The sequence below is a fragment of the Rhinatrema bivittatum genome, chromosome 6 (assembly GCF_901001135.1).
Source record: "Rhinatrema bivittatum chromosome 6, aRhiBiv1.1, whole genome shotgun sequence".
Lineage (NCBI taxonomy): Eukaryota > Metazoa > Chordata > Amphibia > Gymnophiona > Rhinatrematidae > Rhinatrema > Rhinatrema bivittatum.
The window spans coordinates 288,606,747-288,626,126 of NC_042620.1; the positions used below are offsets into that span (position 1 = coordinate 288,606,747).

General features: G+C 44.4%; 1 protein-coding gene across 1 annotated transcript in view; it reads right to left on the reverse strand.

Annotated features, from left to right (window-relative positions):
- The window catches only part of LOC115094361 (gamma-aminobutyric acid receptor subunit gamma-4-like), a 643,570-nt gene that overhangs the window by 162,532 nt on the left and 461,658 nt on the right, over positions 1 to 19,380 (reverse strand). The window contains exon 5 of the mRNA XM_029607335.1: positions 2,879 to 2,961. Coding sequence (XP_029463195.1) covers positions 2,879 to 2,961 — 83 coding nt within the window. The remainder of the gene's footprint in view (positions 1 to 2,878; positions 2,962 to 19,380) is intronic.

The following is a 19,380-nucleotide window of genomic DNA, read 5'->3' on the forward strand; positions in this document are numbered from 1 at the left end:
CCTAAAAACATCCAAAAAGCAGAGGTAAAAGTAATTAACTTCATTTTTTTCCCTTTAACATTTATGCGAGGACCCTTAGGTTTCCTCACTGTTACTATGTTATTATTTTATGTAAATGGTCCTAGTTCTTAGACCCTTGTGAGTTAGCAGTAGACTAGGCAGTGGAGGGAGGTGGTGCACCATTTTGGAACAGCTCCTCCATTGCTGTAATGGTTTGCCCCCCCCCCCCCCCTGCGAGCATGAAAGCAGCTTGCAGCACTGCAGGGTGTGGCATTTTTGATTAGAAGATGGAGGTAAAAGAGTTATTTCTCAGAGTTGAAATGTGTTCCTATACTCTTTGTCTTATGGCCCAGAACACTAGCTGGAATAGTATCATTTTGAGGTTCTCTTCCTGGAACCCCTGGCTGGAGGATTTCGGGGAGTCCATTAGCTAGGTTAGATCAGGAGGTAGGGAAGATTCCACTGCTCCTTATTTATTTATTTATTTATTTCGCATTTTTATATACCGACATCCATTTGCACATCGTATCGGTTTACATAAAACGTCGCCGCAACAACAGGCGAAGCCTTTACAAAGAACAAGAACTGATTAACTAGGTACAATTTTATGAAGTACAGATTAACTAGGTACAACATTTTTGAAGGGATATCTCGAGAAGGAGGTTAAGAGTATATAAGGAGATAAGCTCAGTTATTAAATTAAAACAAATAGAGAACAAGGCCAGGAAAAACAGGGTATACAGGTAAATATTTACAATAAAATTCAGAAGTCTGTGGTGTCAATAGAATATAGAACAACAGACTGCATTCATTCACATTGTTGGGTGGTTCAACTATGAGGGGTATGAGCTGTAGAAACAGCCAAGTTTTTAATTTTTTTTTTTTAATTTAGGGGTGGAGGTTTCAGTACGTAAGTCCTTATCCCACACAAGTTGGACTGATCAGGAGGGATTTGCTACAGGAGATTTCCAGGATGTTGCCATTTTTTAAAAAATATTTTTTGCCTTGAGTTTCTTGGCAAAAAGTTTGCTGCCAACCTTCCTAGCCTGAAGAAGAGACATCTAAGAGAGCTACTGTGTGCCCCAGTGTCTGGACCTTTCTGAAGCGGTTTGTCATCTGAAGAAGAGATCTGTGAGTAAGAACCTTTTGATATACTTGAAGTTCCCCACCCAGAGTCTTCACCCTAAGGAAAGGAGGTAAATGTGGGAGTTTGAACCAGAGACTATTTTCTTGTATTTTTGCCTTCAGTAATTTTGGAAGGTGATTTTTCTGCCCAACCAGGATACCCCTAGCCACCTGGAACCTTGCTTGTCCAAAGTCTGGAGGGTGAGTGTTTTCCCTGGCCCCACTACTGAGAGACACTTGCACAGACAGAGAACATTTGGAGAATTGTGATTTCCAGCTGATTGCATCAAGAACTGATGTGGAGTAATAAGTATAAGTAGGCCATTTTTGCCACATAAGAATTTCTAGAGTAAAGATTTGCTTTGGATACTCAACTTGAGTCTCCACACTATTTTATTGGCACTCACATCTTTTACTGGTGAAACTGAATTGATACCTCCTCAGGTTAAAAGAATTAAGAGCCACCCCTGCCACCTTGGGCCTTGGAAGGATGACTTTCCCCCTACCTACAGTGGACAGAGCCCTGCCCTGGTGCTTGTAGGACTGCGCGAAAGGATAAAGAAGAGTCCTTGGGACCATGTGTGCCCCTGATCTCTAGGCCTTCAAAACCAGAACAGGGGTTACACATTTGAAGTACAATAAATGTGCATATGTCCAAATTTGGATATATGTAATTTTCTAACACCACTCTCAATCCATCCTTGCTCATCTGATATGGCATATAACAAAGGAGTGGAAAAAATCAGCTCCATGCACCCTTCTCTTTCACCAAACACTGAAGGGTGAAAAAGCTGAAGGATGTAAGTGACGCAGTTAGCTATATCTTGTAATAATAAGGTGAACTAGCTGAGGGTGAGGGTAACTGCCTACATTTCTGGAAGGGGACAGAGTTGAGGCACAGTCTGGAGAGGACACAGCAGTGACAGGTGTTACAGACATTAGTTCAACCATCAGCAGTTTGAGCCTAAGCTCTGGGATCCTGTCAGTACAACGGAGGTGAGCACACTCCCTGGTGGACAATCAGGCTAGCACTGACATCCGCAGCATGCTCAGATAGCACATAGGTAACACCCTCCTTCTGAAATTCACCACGCACAATCCAATGCCGTGACCATTCACAAACAACGTAAACTCTCCAAGTCATCTCCACTGGGATACCAGTTGTGTTGCCCAGGTCCTTTCCCATCTAAAGGCCAGTAAAATCAGGAGATGTCCAGTACAGTTGTTAAGATTTACACCGTACATAAATTAATTTTGTAAAAATGCAGTGACGTTGAACTACTTTCCCTTGTTACAAAAGGAGCTGGCTAAAAGTCAAATACAATACGTGGTTCCAAGGACATAGAAAGAACATCAGAAAACAAATCTTCATGGAAAGGGTGGTGAATGCAAGGAATGGCCTCCCAGAGGATGTGGTGGGGACAGAGACGGTAATGAAATTCAGGAAAGCAGGGAATAAGCACAGAGGATCCCTAAGTGCAAAGAAGTGAGAGGAGAGCCAGACAGAAACGGGGGTCTATGCCAATGTACCAGGAATAAAACTGAGCAGATAAGATGATGCATGAGATATTTATCTGCTGTCATATTCTATCTTGTTATGTTTCAGACATCATTATTTACTATTCCAGTCAATAACAGAACAGTTTGCACAAAAATAAAACATGTCACTTTTCATAGAATTAAATACGTGTGAGTTTATTTCTGTTCCCAGATGTCACTTTAGCTCAAACATTGAAGAAACATATATACTCACAGCTGGAAAACACAAGGGGGCAGGAATGAGTATCCATCGGAAAATTCTGTAGCTGGAGTTGACATTCAGCCTCTATTGTCAGTCTAGAGAAGAGACAAATGTATAATAATTACTCCTTATGTATAGAAGCCAGACAACTCTGTTTCACCTCTGCTAAATTGTAGTTCAACATTCAGTGTTCTATAGAACCTGATTACATTAAATAAATTACAGCTCCACATTTAAACTATTGCACTAAGAAGCAACTACAGTACCTGAACATTATCACAGCACACCATGAAAACTATAGCTCTAAAATACAACTGTTATTGTCCCAGCCTTAAAGTGTGATAATGCATTTCTAACAATTACAAATGTTAAAAACACTTTAATATTTCACAGTTCTTAGAGAAGTTATGAAATCTGCTTCCATGCATGAAATAATGAAACTTTTCATATTAAAATGTGAATTTGGGTTAATTGTTTTAATAATAAAGAATAGCTTATTGTATGGTGGTTATTTCCATCACCTGTAGAGCATATGGGGGAAATTAAATAGAAGACCCAAGCCAATTGGATGGCATTGCAGTGATTGATAGCAGTGATCGATAATGTGGTGCCAGAGAGAAGCAAGCAGAATAGCAGTCTAAAGGTCTATAGACTGAAAGGGTCTTTGGGATGGAGTTCCAAGAACTAGGTATGCTGAAACTCAGTTTCCTTCTCCTCAATACCTGAAGCCAATGAAATGACTTAAAAGCCAGAGCATCAGCAGATAGGGCTGTCAGACCCAGAGCCTTTGGAGATGATAGGAAACTCCCCCTATGCTGGACAATAGATACTTTAATTTTTAGCAATTATTGCTTTGTTGTTTTATCTCAAAGGTTTTTATTTGATTCTTGCTGTATAACTTCTAGCTCTGTTTTGACTAGATTGTAAATGCAAAAGAATAGGGGATGTCCATTAGGTTTTTGTGCAGCACTGGGAACATCTGGTATGTGCCGTACAAACTATGATGATAATAATAATTAGGTATGCACAGTCCCCATATTTTTGGTTCAGTTCATTTTATTTTGGAGGGATTTATTGTCTAGATTTGGTTCATTTAATTTTGTTTTTGGTTCTGTTTGTTTGCCAAATAAAAAAAAAACCCTAGGAAAAAACTTTTGAAACAAAAAAACCCACTAACCTTTAAAAAAATTAAAACAGGCCTCTGTTTGACATGGCTGGGTCATTGCAGACCAAAAAATGGCCTGGGCCTGGCACCAAGGCTTAGGCCTAGCTAAGGCCCAGACCCTAGGCCTAGAACTGGGGCCCAGCCCGGAGGCCTGGTCCTGTGCAATGTCCCACTGAAAGATCTGGCCCCAGTGCTGAGGCCTAGCCTTGATTCCTGGTCTTGATACCTAATGGCTAGGGATAGCACCATGGCCCAGCTCTGAAGACTGGTCCCAGTGCTTAGGTCCAGAGGCCTTGACCTGGTACTAAAAGCCGGCTGGGAGGCCTGTTCCCAGCACTAATCCCACCTTTAGGCAAGGGGAAGTACAGAGGTCCAAAACTGAGGCTTAGTCCCAGCACCAAAGCTCTTAAGCCTAGCCCTGAGACCTGGTCTCGGTACTAAAGCCCAACTTGAATCCTGATACCATATATGAGGCCCAGCCCTGAGGTCAAGTTTCATTTCCAAGGCTGTAGCCAGTGCCATGGAGTGGTCCGGAGACTTAATCTTGTTGCCAAGGCCTAGATCTGGCTCCAAGGCCAGGCCTTGAGACATGCTTTCCTCACCAAGGCATAAACCCAGCACAGGGGCCTAGCTCTAAAACCTGGTCCTGTTGTCAAGGCCTAGAGCTATCTCAGAGGCCAAAGATCAAGCCTCCCAATGTATTATTCTATCCCAGACCTTCAAAAAGTATTGCTCTCCACATGGAGGATGGCACTGGAGTGATGCTACTGTGGCATCTTCCTCCAAAGTGGACAGCACCATTCTGATATATGGTGAGGATATGGCAAAAATTCATCACCACCACCCTTAAGGAATGCTATTTCAAACTACACACACTCAAAAGACTAAAACCACTCCTGCATCCCAGCGACTTCAGAACTGTGCTTCAGGCACTCATCCTATCCAAAATAGATTACGCAAATGCCATCCTACTAGGCCTTCCCAAAAATGCCACAACCCCCCTGCAGCTCCTTCTAAATGCAGCTGCGCGCATAATAACAGGCACACGCAGAAACAAACACATCACGCCCATTCTCAAACAACTACATTGGCTCCCCATATCCTCAAGAATCATCTTTAAGACTCTAACTCTCATACATAAAGCCATCCACAACCCAAACATGCATTGGTTCTCTGACACCCTCCACCTTCGTACGACATCAAGACCAACCAGATCACCATACCTTGCAACAATACCCACTCCTACACCCAAACTATCCCACCTCGCTTCCACTAAACAACGCTCCATCTCCTTAGCTGGTCCCAAGCTATGGAACTCAATGCCCACCAGTCTACGCCTCGAGATCTGTCCAAAGAAATTTAGACAGAAACTTAAAACATGGCTTTTCACGCACGCCTACTCTTAATCTGCCATCCCAGCTCCATTCCCCCCCCCCCACCCCTCCTCTATTCCAATCAACCACCCACCCAGATTCTTTCCTCCCCCTTTACCCCCCCACCCTCCACCCCTTCCTCACCCCCCAACCTCCCATCTCTCTCTAACCTAGCCCCCCCTCTTCCCCCAGCTCCTCCCCACCACTCCCTCACCTTGTATATAGAATGTACATAACTCTTGCTTCTTGTAAATAAACCACCTTCTTTCCCCCCTCTGTTCCCAGCATACTCATAAAGTTCCAAGTTACTTCCCTGCCCCTTCCCTTCCCTCCCCCCTCCAGTTATGATATCAGTTACAATGTAAAGCCCTGTTGGCTGAATTTGCTGTTGTCTGGAAACCGATGTGATGTCTCGTGCGAATGTCGGTATAGAAAAATGTTAAATAAATAAATAAATAAATAAATAAAATAAATATGGCCTAGGTTTCAGCACTGGCAGCAGGCCTCAGATTTGTGCCTCAGCACTGGGACCAGATTTCAGGGCCAGGTCTCGGCACCATGACCAGTCCTCAGGGCTAAGCTTTAGAGCCAGGACCAGGACTTTGGAATGAGCCTCAGTGCTGGGTCTAGGCCTCGAGGCTGCCTCTTGGCACTGGGACCAGGCCTCCAGGCCAGCGTCTTTTTCTGTCCTGGACTTTCAAAAAAACTGACTCTGTCCACTTGGAGAATGGTGCTAGATTGAAGTCACTAATGCTCCTTTCTTAGGATGAACTGCAGCATTTGGTGCCCTGACTAACCCTCTGAGCTCGGCTGGGCTTCAATAATGGGACCAGGTCTCTGGGCCAAGCCTTGGTGATGAGTTCAAGATTGAAGATGGAGCTCTAGTGATGGGACCAGGCATAGCCATTTATACTGGGATGAGGCCTCAGGGCCAGGCCCTAGTTCTGGGACCTTTCCCAGGCCCTGGTGCCTGGCTCAGGCCTCAGGGTTAGGCTCTTGTACCAGGAATGAGCCTCAGTGCCAGCAACAGACTTCATGGCAATACCCTGGTGCCAGCAACAGACTTCATGGCACTCCGTGTCAGGCCATGTCACAAGACTTAGGCTTCAGGGTCAGGACCAAACCTCAGTGCCGGGTCTGGCCTAGGCCTAGACCTTGGTATCAGGCCTAGCACTGAGTTCTAGTCCTAAAAGAATCCCTTTTTATTTTAATTGGAGCAAATATGAACATTTTGGTATATTCCATTCAGAACAAACCAAAAGTGGCTTTAATGATCAATTTTTTTGCATTTGTTAAAAATGAATGCACATTCTTAATTAATACTAATGAAGCTGATATTCAAAGGAATTTATCTGGATTACTTTTGAGTCATACAATGTTTGAATATCATCATCACTTATACTGCTAAATTTTAGCCAGTTAAGTCATTATCTGGCTGAAGGTTAGCTGGATAATTTAAGGGCTATTTGGGACATTCCATGGAAGAGTTTAGTTATCAATTAACTTACTCAGCTAATTCCAATATTTGGAACTTATTTGGCTAATTTTATATATGGCTGCGAGCAAATATAAAGTTATCCAGAAATGTTTTCTCAGATAGCTTTAAGAATATGTGGAAATATTCAAAGAATATAGCTGGATAATCTCTGACAGAATTAAAAAATAAGAAGTGTGGAATGGCAGGTCCATGTCTCCCTCCCCCCCCCCCCCCCCCCCACCATTCAAATGCTCAACGACTTAGGGTCATCAGGCCCTTGCCCCCAGCTTCCTCAAACGCCCTCAAAATATTGCAAAGGTTAAAAGTGTTCAACAGGCATGGACATTGTTTAAAAATACAATCCTAGAGGTGTAGTCCAGATGTATTCCACGCATTAAGAAAGGTGGAAGGAAGGCAAAACGATTACCGTTTTGGTTAAAAGGTGAGGTGAAAGAGGCTATTTTAGCCAATAAAACATCCTTCAAAAATTGGAAGAAGGATCCATCTGAAGAAAATAGGATAAAACATAAGCATTGTCAAGTTAAGTGTAAAACATTGATAAGACAGGCGAAGAGAGAATTTGAAATGAAGTTGGCCATAGAGGCAAAAACTCATAATAAAAACGTTTTAAAATATATCCGAAGCAAGAAACCTGTGAGGGAGTCGGTTGGACCATTAGATGACCGTAAAGGGGCTCTTAGGGAAGATAAGGCCATTACAGAACAACTAAATTAATTCTTTGCTTCCGTGTTTACTAATGAGGATGTTGGGAAGATACCAGTTCCGGAGATGGTTTTCAGGGGTGAGGAGTCAGACGAACTGAACGAAATCACTGTGAACCTGGAAGATGTAGTAGGCCAGATTGACAAACTAAAGAGTAGCAAATCACCTGGACCGGATGGTATGTATCCTAGGATACTGAGGGAACTCAAAAATGAAATTTCAGATCTATTAGTTAAAATTTGTAATCTATCATTAAAATCATCCAATGTACCTGCAGCAGTCAAAAAAACAAACAGAATGTTAGGAATTATTAGGAAGGGAATAGTTAATAAAATGGAAAATGTCATATTTACTCTGTATCGCTCCATGGTGAGCCCGCACCTTGAATACTGTGTACAATTCTGGTCACCACATCCCAAAAAAAGATATAGTTGCAATGGAGAAGGTACAGAGAAGGGCAACCAAAATGATAAAGGGGATGGAACAGCTCCCCTATCAGGAAAGGCTGAAGAGGTTAGGGCTGTTCAGCTTGGAGAAGAGATGGCTGAGGGGGGATATGATAGAGGTCTTTAAGATCATGAGAGGTCTTGATCGAGTAGATGTGAATCGGTTATTTACACTTTCGGATAATAAAAGGACTAGGGGGCATTCCATGAAGTTAGCCTGCAGGGCTAAGAGGAACACATGTACTCTGCTATTTTAGAAGAGATTTACACCAATGAATTAGGAAGTTTATTTGCACAATTTTACGCCTGCTAGTTATTTATCACAATTGGAATTTTTGAAAATGTAATGCTAAAAAGTATGCAATTGATATCAGACTCGTCTGTTGTCTGCTATTGTTGGGTGGGAGGACTGGGTGAACTGTGGGGAGTTCAGGGTAAAGTACTAGGAAGATCTCAATGGACTGGAGGTGGACTTGGTGAACTGGTGGATAAAGTGGTGATTTCTATTGCATGCACATTTTTAAAAATATACCTTATTTCCACTATAAATAAGGATTTTACGTGAACAAGTTCTGTTATAGTGCATAAAATATATGCATGTATTTTTATAAAATAGGTAGAAAAGGTATGCATGTTCAATGCATTGCCAATCTCTGTGTGGAATGAAACATTCACACGTATGCTGGAGTGGGGGTGAGGTGGACATACATATATTATATTTTGCAATCTGCAAGGACCAGATATGCAAAGGTAATAAAATACTTTAATAGATCTCCATGCCCCCCCTTATATTTGTGTACACATTTGAATGTTATCTTCCCTATACGTAAGTACAATTTTGTGCACATAGCAAACAGAACAACTGAAATTTCTGCTCATCTCTAGCTCCAGCCAGTGCCTTATTGCACTGTTTCCCTATCTTGAAGTAACTGGAAATAATCACTCCAAGGTCTCTCCTGATTTGTGAATATTTTACACTGTCAGATGCTGAAGCAGATGGACTACTTAATCCTCAGAAAACTGATGCCTTTAGGCTAGCAAACTGGAGGATTTTATTAAATGTACGGAAAGTATAATGGAAAGACTCTGATTGGTTTGGCAGAATCTAATTCCGAGTGGCTATTACTGGAACAAATGCATGCTGAACAGCTTTAGAATTAGAAATCACCTGAAAATAGTAGATTCATTGAACTTAGGTTTCTGTCACAAACGATGGCAAGTATTGAACAAATGTTTCATGATGTGATCCTGCTGGTGAAGAGGCTGAAGAAAATTGGCTAAACCCAAGAAGCTAAAATATTCCCTATGTTTGTGTGTGTGCTTTCCCTCCACAATCCCCATCTGAACCTCCATTACTTGCAGTAAAAATAAAATCTATTATGGGAAATTCTGTAGTTGAATGAATGAATACGTGAATAAGTATATTGCAGCCACAGATAAGGGAATGATTCTCTCATCTGCAGTCTGCAGTCATGGAACAATATATTCTAGTCCTCAAAAGCTACTCTAGCAGCTTCCAGTTCTTTCTTTAACACCAAAACTGTTTGCTCCTAATCTTTTTCCATACTTTTTTTTTTTCATGTTACCAATTTATTTTTGCTTTTCACTTTAGCATTTTCTATCCTCCCTTCTATCCTCCCTTCCAATCCATCCTCCCAGATTTTCTCTCTGTTCACTTCACTCTTGTCTTCCAATAATAAATATGATCACCTTTATATCCATCTCCCTTTCCTTCTCCCTATCTCTCACATTATGCCCTCATTTGGTTTTCCTTCCTGTGTATCCTACTTTCCCTCACCATCCATATCTTCCCTGTGTTCCAGTACATTACTCTATATCTTTGGTTCCTCCTCTCTCTTCACCTAAAATTGTCCTTCACAATCCTTTCACATTGCCCTTCTGTATCTACTGCTCTCTCCAGTTGCTTCCATCACTCACTAATACAATGTCCTTCATTATACTGTATTTACATCTGCTGTCTATCTGCTATTTCATCATCCACTATTACTTCTTGTCAGGGCGAGTGCAGCCATAGGCAGCCAGCATGATACAAGATTTCAGACTGGAACAACTGGAACAAGGCTTCACAATCAAAAGTTGCAGGATGTTGTTACACCAGCCGAATGAGAATTCCTAGGTGCTCTTTTACCTTGAGTCCAAACAGAATATGTCTTCTGCTGGAGTAATAACAATGTTCTCTGGGCAGCTCTAATCCCAAGCAGTCATAGATTTAGCCATGGTTTGCCCTTGCAAACATCTGGACCCTCTCATGGATCATCTTAAACTCTTCTGTATCTTCCTACTTTTTTGCATTGCCACTTCAAGATGTGGTGGTTCTTGATCACACACTCCCTTCCAAATTCCACTCCAGGAGTCTCTAGTCCTGGTCTTTGGATGTAGATTCTGTGGAAAGATCTCACCATATCTGTTGCATGTATGTTTTGCACCGGTTCCCATTTGCAGTCTTCCAGAGGGGATTCCTTCCATTCAACCAAATACTCCTTTTCTTAAGGAGAAATAATCGATTGCAATAAAGCTCAGCCCCGGAGGCAGCCAATGAGGTCATACAGGAAGAGAAAGAGGGAGGAGAATTGAGAAGAGCACCCTACAGTACTGGCACTTACACAAAGACAATGTCAGGAACAGGACTTCCTGTTCCTGACATTGGTCTTGGCATCCAACACAAAGACAACAACACAAAGACAACTTACACAAACACAACAACACAAAGACACAACAACACAAAGACAACTTACACAAAGACAATGTCAGGAACAGGACTTCCTGTTCCTGACATTGGTCTTGGCATCCAACACTCTGAGTACCTGCTCCTTGGGAGCTCCCCTGCATTCCCGGCTATCTGCTCCTTGGAGGGCCTACCTGCCTGACTGCTACCAGACCTGCTTTTCAGGTCTCTCTCTCTCTCTCTCGCCTGGAACCATCTCTTGTGAGTACCTCTACTGACTTCTACTATACGAACTGTATTGAGGATTCCCCGTGGTGTACCCCGAGCCTCGGGCCACTGCTGCCTTTCCTTCAGTAGAATCTATTCAGCATTTCCTGCACTGCAGAGTATTGACACAACAACTACGGGAGCCACTTCTGGGTTTCGGCATCTCTACCAGTTCTTCAACAACTACTGTACAGACATCCTCAGCATATCCCGCTCCACGGGCCAGTACCGGATCTGTATTTCTGAGGTGCTTATACTTGTCAAAGGAGATCCCCGGCGTACCCTACTCCGCGGGTCATTACTGGATCTTCTCATCTGTGGCCTCGCTCTGGGTGTTCCCCATTGCTCAGGGCTGTACTATAACATCTCCAGCTCTGTGGACATTACTTTTTCTTTTCCTTCATAATAAAGTCTCTACTTCTATCTGTGTCCCACACCACTGAGACTACGCCTGCTGACAATGAGACTCACAGGGCTCCTCCCTGTGGGCGGAGAAACCTCTCATCTCAGGCCAGGGTTCACATTCTTACAGAAACATAACATCTGGTAATCATATCCTGAACACTACTCTATTGGCTTGTCCTTTTGTTATGAATGGACCCATAAAACATTGGTCTAACTTTGACATCAATCGTAATGCCCTTATGGAGGCAGTTTTCAAAAGCCTATACTTGGATAATTTGGTATTTACCCAAGTAAAATACTGACTGAAAGCTGCCCACCTCAAAGGTGAATAAAAATATGCATGGGTTTCATTGCACATGTTCTTTTAGTTGCATGAAAAAGAGGCATTCCTAAAGATGTTTTTAAGTCAGGGGAAGAAAAAAACACAGATACATTCCATTTTCAAATGCACATATGCAATTCTGCCCTGCCATTGCCTGCACAAGTAGGTACAAAATATGCAGATGCTCTGAACACGCATATGTTGTGACTGGTAGTTTTGAAAGAGAAACAAAGTGCTAGTTCCTGTTTGCAAATTTGAATAAAGTACACTTTTTATAAATACCCGAGTTTCTGAAATTATGCAGGCTATTTGAAAATTGTCTCCCATATGACATGTTGTGGCAGAGTGCCCAATAGAAACCCTCAAAAAACCTTAAATGTCTGGTCTCAGCTGCCTGGACCCGTCCACCTTAACATAGGGCATTCTGAGTTTTAAGGAAGAGAGAGGGAAGAAGAAAAGAATCATGAACCCCATTTTCTTCATCTGCATTTATTGGAGATTTTGGAAGAAGATGAGTAACTGCTGCACTGGAGGTGGACCCCTGGCCTGGTGCAGGATTGGTACGGCCCTCTGAGGGATCCCAGAGGGCGCCTTCCTCCAGGAGGCAGAGACACAAGGAGACAGAGGCAAGCTGGAGCTTCACCAATAATGGCCCAGGGGCTCCGCGGGTTGAGCTCTTGGATTCCTGGGCTCCCTGGGCTTAGGTGAGCCTCTGGGGGTCTCCCAGAGAGATGGTGGAGAGGTGTGCCCACCAGGGCTGGCGGAAGCACTAGGCGAACTAGGCGGTCGCCTAGGGCGCCAGCTAACCGGGGGCGGCACTGCCCCGGTAAAATTAAGAGAGCCGCGCTCAGCCGCTGCCCCGGTAAAATGAAAAGAGCTGCATTAAGCCGCCGCCCCCCCCCGATAAAAATAAAAGAGCCGCTGCCGGCAGCCCGCCCCAAAAGACCCATCTGACCTCCCCCAGTGGTTCGCGTGCTCCCAGTCTCTCCCGCTGCTCTTTCTTCCCTGTTGCCGTTGCCGCCGGGCTATCAGCACGTTCAAGCCCAGCGGGAACGGCAGCAGTGCAAAAAAAAAAAAATCTGTGGCATCCGCGGCTGCCCTTTTCTTCCTCCCGCCCCCCCTGACCCGGAACAGGAAGTGATGCGCGGGAAGGAGAAAGAGCGGTGCCGCATGAAAAAAATAGCGGCGACAGCAGCATCGGCCCCCGAGCAATTGAAGCAGCCGGTAATCGGGAAAGGAGTCAGCAGCATGAGCCTCCCGTGACCGATGGGATTCTTCCTTTTTGGCCTGCGGGGGCTGGAGGAGGAGGCTGTTGCAGCTACCATTTGTGCTGGGGGGGGGGGAGGAAGTGAGTGAGAGAAAGAGAGAGAAGCAGCCAGCCTGCCTGTGTGTGATTGAGAGAATGTGTGTGTGATTGAGAGCCTGTGTGTAAGTGAGAGAATGTATTTGATCGAGAGCATGTGTGTGTGATTGAGAGAAACTGGTCAGAGAGCTGATGTATGTGTATATGTGAGAGACAATGAAAGTGACTGCTCAAGGAGATGACTGATGTGTGAGAGTGTGAGACAGTCAGGGATGTGACTGATGTATGTGTGTGTGTGTGTGAAAGAGAGAAAAAGCATGGAAGTGAGAACTCTGGGTATGTGAGAAAGCATGGGAGTAAGAAGCCTGGTGTTGTGGGGGTGTATGTGAAAGAAAGCATTGGAGTGAGAAGCCTGATTATGTGAGAGAGAGCATGGGAGTGGGAAGCCTGTGTGTGTGTGCATGTATGAGAGAGAGACTGGTTGGTAAGGTGACGGTGTGACTGGTGTGTATGTGAGAGAGAGAGAATGTGATTCAGGGAATGAGAAGCCTGTGCACCTGGAGAGCGAGCATGGAAATGAGAGAGAGACTGGTGTATGTGTGTGTGTGTGTGTGTAACAGAGAGAAAGTGATTATGGGAATGAGAAGTCTGTGCATGTGAAGAGAGTGAGCATGGGAGTGAGAACCTGGGTATGTGTGAGACACAGCATGGGAGGGAGAAGCCTGTATATGTAAGACAGAACAGGTGACTTGTGTGTGTTTGTGTGTATGTGAGAGAGAGAAAGAAAGTGATTATGGGAATGAGAAGCCTGTGCATGTGAAGAGTGAGCATGGGAGTGAGAAAGCTGGGAGTGTGTGAGATGCAGCATGGGAGTGAGAAGCCTGTATATCTGAAAGAGAACATGGGAGTGGGAAGCCTGTGTATGTGTATGCATGAGAGAGATCAGGTGACTGGTGTGTGTGTTTGTGTATGTGTGTGAGAGAAAGAAAGTGATTATGGGAATGAGCATGTGGAGAGAACAAGCATGGGAGTGAGAGACTGGTGAGTGTGTGTGAGAAAGAGAAAGTGATTATGAGAGTGAGAAGCCCATATATGTAAGTGGAACACGGGAGTGGGAAGCCTGTGTGTGTATGGCATGAGAGAAACTGTTCAGGAAGGTGACTGGTGTGTTTGTCAAAGACTGTTTGGGAGATGATTGGTGTGTGAGAGACAGAAACTGGTCATGGGGGCATGACTGGTATGGGTGTGTGTGAGAGACATGGGCCTTAAGGAAGGGGACCATGAGTATAGAGCTTAGCCACTACTGCTGCTTCTGGTGTGTGCTACAGCCTGCATGGAAGAGGAGTAAGAGAGCTGCTGGAGGGGGTAAGTAAAGATGGCTTTTTAAGTTTATTTTTCTTGATTGACTGCCATTTTAATTATTTAATATTATGTGATGTGTCTGCTTTTTTTGTTTGAGCAACAAGTATAGCTTTGGTTTATGTTTATTTTATTTATTTTTATTTATTTATTTATAAAAGTTTCTATACCGTCGATAAGACAAATCATCTCAATGGTTTACATGGCATAAAAATGTCAAATAAGTGTTCTGTTATAAATACAGACTTCGTTATTTTCATTAATGCACAATGTAAGTTAATTGTGTGTGGAGGCGGGGGGGGGGGGGGGGCGGCATAGCTGACGTTTCGCCTAGGGTGCCTAATACCCTTGCACCGGCCCTGGTGCCCACAAGGAGTAGAGGTGCGTGGCTGACGGTGAGCAGACGAGCTAGACTGGAACAGAGAGTACCGGAGACCATGGGTAAAAGGCAGGAACTGAAGGTCCTCCGGGCAGGGTAGGCAGAGCTTAGTGGTCAAGCTCTAGGAAGGCTGCAGACAGCGTCAAGGCAGATGGGCCTGATGGTCTCAGGAGAAGCAAAGAGAGTGTTCGAATGGAGCGCAAGGGTCAAAGCCAGGGTATCTGTCTGAGGATGGTCAGCCAAAGCAAGGGTCAATTCCAGGTATCAGTCTGAGCGTGGTCAGGGGCAAGCAGAGGTCAGTTCCAGGTATCAGTCCAAGCATGGTCAGAGGCAAGCGGAGGTCAGTAACCAGTATCAGTCCAAGTGTGGTCAGAGGCAAGCAGAGGTCAGTACAGAGTATCAGTCTGAAAAGGTACAACCTGGGTTGCAGAACGTGGAACAAACTCAGGAACGAAGGAACACAGGAACAGGTGCTGGAAAACAGGAAGGACCACGGGAATACAGGAACAATGCAGGAACACTGGAACAAGAACAGGAACACAGGAACAGATGCGAGAACACTGGAACAAGCACACAAACTCAGGAACAAGGACAGCAACTAGTTCACACAATGTGATGACCCGTTTGCCAAGGTGAAGAATGGAGGGCTGAGCCCTACCTTATATGCAGGGCTCAGGTAATGTCATCGCTGGGCGCCGCAGCACCTTTAAAGGTCGGCCGTATGCTCGCATGTGCACCTAGGGGCCGACTGCAGGAAAGCGTGTTGTGGGCTTCTTCACGCCATGAGGGATGTGGAGCACCAGAGCAGGAGGGAACTGGGTCTGAAGTTGAGGAGGCTGAGGAGCTAGGAGCCCGAGGGCGAAGACGGCTAGCTACGACCACAGAAGACACCGGGGAAGCAATGGAGGCTGGGTCTGGAAGGTGAGCAGGGCTGATCGCAGCCCTAGTGCGGCTGGGGCATGCAACAGTAACAGCAGTATCTGATACTAAAAAGTGAGAAGATGAGAATAACTTGTGCCAATCATGTACTGTGAGGAGACCAAGGAATGCAAGGAAACTAAATGGAGAGGAAGGAGATAAATGACTGTGTATTTGAAGAGACATCTAAAACTGGATTTTATATATAATATTTCTTCTACATTAGGAGGGAAGTATTAAACTTTAAGAAGTCATAGATTTATTTAGAAGCGCTTATAACTAGGGATGGGCAGTCATTTTTTATGAAAAACAAAGGAAAAATACCCGAAATTTCATTCTAGATCACTTATGTCGCGGAACTCACCAACCCTAATACACCCACTCTCAACGAAACCGTCTCCAACAAAAGATGTGAAGAACTAGCTCTCTATTTCAAAAACAAAATCGACAATATCCTACTCCACTTCCCTGCCAACACCACCCCCCTCGCCCCTGTTCCCAATGACAAAAAGATCACTCTTAGAGCTTTTGACCTCACCACCAACATAGAAGTAGAAGCTATCCTAAATAAGATGAAACCCGCCACACACTCCTCTGACACCATTCCCTCAAAAACCCTCCTCTCCATTACCCCCACCATCACCAAACCTATTAAGGACTTTATCAACTGCTCTATTACCGCAGGCAGTGTCCCAGACCCACTCAAACTGGCCATAGTTAAGCCCCTCCTAAAGAAACCTACCCTCGACCCCACCGATCCTGCCAACTACCGTCTGATTTCCAATCTCCCTTTCTTATCCAAAGTCCTAGAAAGGGTTATTAACAAACAATTGACGGATTTTTTAGAAGACCGCAATATCCTCCACACTCTACAGTTCGGTTTCTGTAAAGCCCGAAGTACCGAAACCTTACTACTGGCCATGACAGATACCATACTCAAAGGTATGGACCATGGAAACTCGTACCTACTCGCCCTACTAGACATCTCAGCTGCCTACGATACAGTCAACCATCAAATACTAATGACCCGCCTAGCAGAAATAGGTATCGCTGGTACAGCCTTCTCATGGCTCTCCTCCTACCCCACACACAGAGAATACTTAGTAAAAATCGACAAGCACGAATCCTCACGCATACCTATCACACAAGGTGTACCTCAAGGCTCATCCCTATCCTCCACCCTCTTTAATATTTACCTCCTACCCCTATGCCACCTCCTCTCCGATCTAGGCCTAAAATTCTTCCTATATGCGGATGACGTGCAGATCCTCATACCGTTTCAAGGGTCCATAAACGAACCTTTGCAACGCTGGGAATCTTGCCTCGCCACTATAAGCGCCCTGCTATCCAAGCTACATCTAGCTCTAAATACTTCCAAAACAGAAGTACTCGTCATCTCGAAACAGCCAGAACGTTTCACCCTCCCCTTGCAACAAAACACTACCCACATTACTACTATAGCCCTCTCTCAGACCCAGTTTGTAAGAGACCTGGGCGTCTTCATAGATCAACACTTAAGCTTTAAACCCCACATCAAATCTCTACTAAAGGGGGGTTTCTATAAACTCAACATCTTAAAAAAACTCAAACCCCTCCTCCACACCCACGATTTCCGCACAGTCGTACAGACCACCATGCTCATGAAACTAGACTACTGTAACTCCCTGCTACTAGGACTACCTGCCTCTACCATCAAGCCCCTTCAGATTCTTCAAAACTCCATGGCTAGAATCATAACCGGTACACGTAAAAGGGACCACATCACCCCTATACTAAAGGACCTACACTGGTTGCCAATATCCTACCGCTCTCAATACAAAACCCTCACCATCCTTCACAACTCCCTTCATAAACACAACCACACCTGGCTTGATGAAATGCCCCATTTCCGCTCCTCCGACCGCCCCACAAGAACAACCCATATAGGCACTCTCCACATCCCACCCCTCAAAGCAGCACATTCAACGCACACCAGAGGGAGAGCTTTCTCCATTGCTGGCCTTACCCTCTGGAACTCCCTCCCCACCCTCTTACGCCAAGAGACATCCTTTCACAATTTCAAGAAAGACGTCAAGACATGGCTTTTCCGACAGGCCTATCCTGACACAAACCAAACCTAACATTTCCCTTCAGCTCCCCCTGCTCGACCTTATACCCCTGCTCCCCCCCTCTCAGTTCCCCCACTCGGCCTTCCACCTTTCACCCTCCCCTTCGCATGACTTTTCCCTCCTCTCCTCCCCCTCAGCCTCTCCCTCAATTCCTCATCACCTGGCCGACTCTCTACCCTTAGCATTCCCCCTCCCCGCCACTCCTCCTTTGTACCCTTGAACAATTTATTTCTCAGTGATTCCCCAGTGTTTACCGCCTTTCATCCTTTCCGTAATTCTACGTAGTTAAGAGCTCCTTGTATATAAACCACCTATACATACCTTCCTCTTCTCAATTTTAATTTCTTCTTTTACTTCCCTTGAACTATGCCGCTCTCCCTTCTACACCTCACCCCCCCCCTTTTTCCCCACCCCCCTCCTACCCCTACCCCTACCTCCATCTCCCCTCGCCCTGCCACCCGCCTTCCTTCCCCTCCTCTCCCTCCCCTACTTCTCCTTGACTCTCTGCTCCCATGGTTCATTGCTTTATAGTTTTCTTTTTATAGATTTTATAGTCTTGTTCCTTTTATACCTTGTTGTGTTAGTATTATTATATTGTGTTAATGTTATTTGGTTTTACTGTATCTCCCACCTGAGTTCATTGTAAACCGGCATGATGTGCTTCACGAATGTCGGTAAATAAAAGTTAATAAATAAATAAATAAAATAAATTTTTGTGTTACTGCATGGAAACTGATATACCTCGCAATAAGTGAAAATACATGCTCAGAAAGAGCATTTTTTTAATTTGACAATCCCTGCTTTTATTTTAGGAAAGGGGACCTGATATTTTGTGCATAATGACGGTAACTTTAATACTGACATGCGAGCACACATGTGCTTGCATATGCCAGCTCGCATCCAGAAACACGTCCATTATATAACATACATGTATGATATAAAATAGCCTGGCAGCACATACATGCCATGGCACACAAATTTATATGGATGCACACATGTGTGCTTAAATATATGCAGATTTCAGGTTAAAGTCACGGAACGGCCATATCCTGCCCATGCCCACAGTGCCATTGGGCATCCCCTGTCATATGTTAAGGGCAAAGGGTGACTGGTGCCATTTTGAAAAATGGTGTGGCTTTTTCATTGTCTCTACTATGTGACAGGGGTTGCCCAGTAGGACCAGTAGACCCTGTCACAAATTAAGGGCAAAGGGCAGTCAGTGCCATTTTGAATGAAGGTAGCCACTAGCTCGGGAATGAGAAAATACTCCCAGGTCCCCAATAGATCTCTGGGTACTTGTGGTGAGTACTTGGGGGGGGGAGGGGATGGGGGGCTCCCCTTGAGGGGGGGGCTCTGAATTTTTACATTTTTTAAAAATAAAAATGGTTCACCAAAATTAAAAACAATAATCTGGGGGCAGACCTGAAATGGCCCACCCCAAAATGAAAACAAAGCAGGTACAACATTTTTCAAGGCTCCCAAACCTACTTGTAATATTGCTAAATTAATTAAACTGTTGCAAATATCTTCTCATCATTTTATAACATCTCAGTAAAAGTAATGTTGGAATCCAAAAGTCAGCT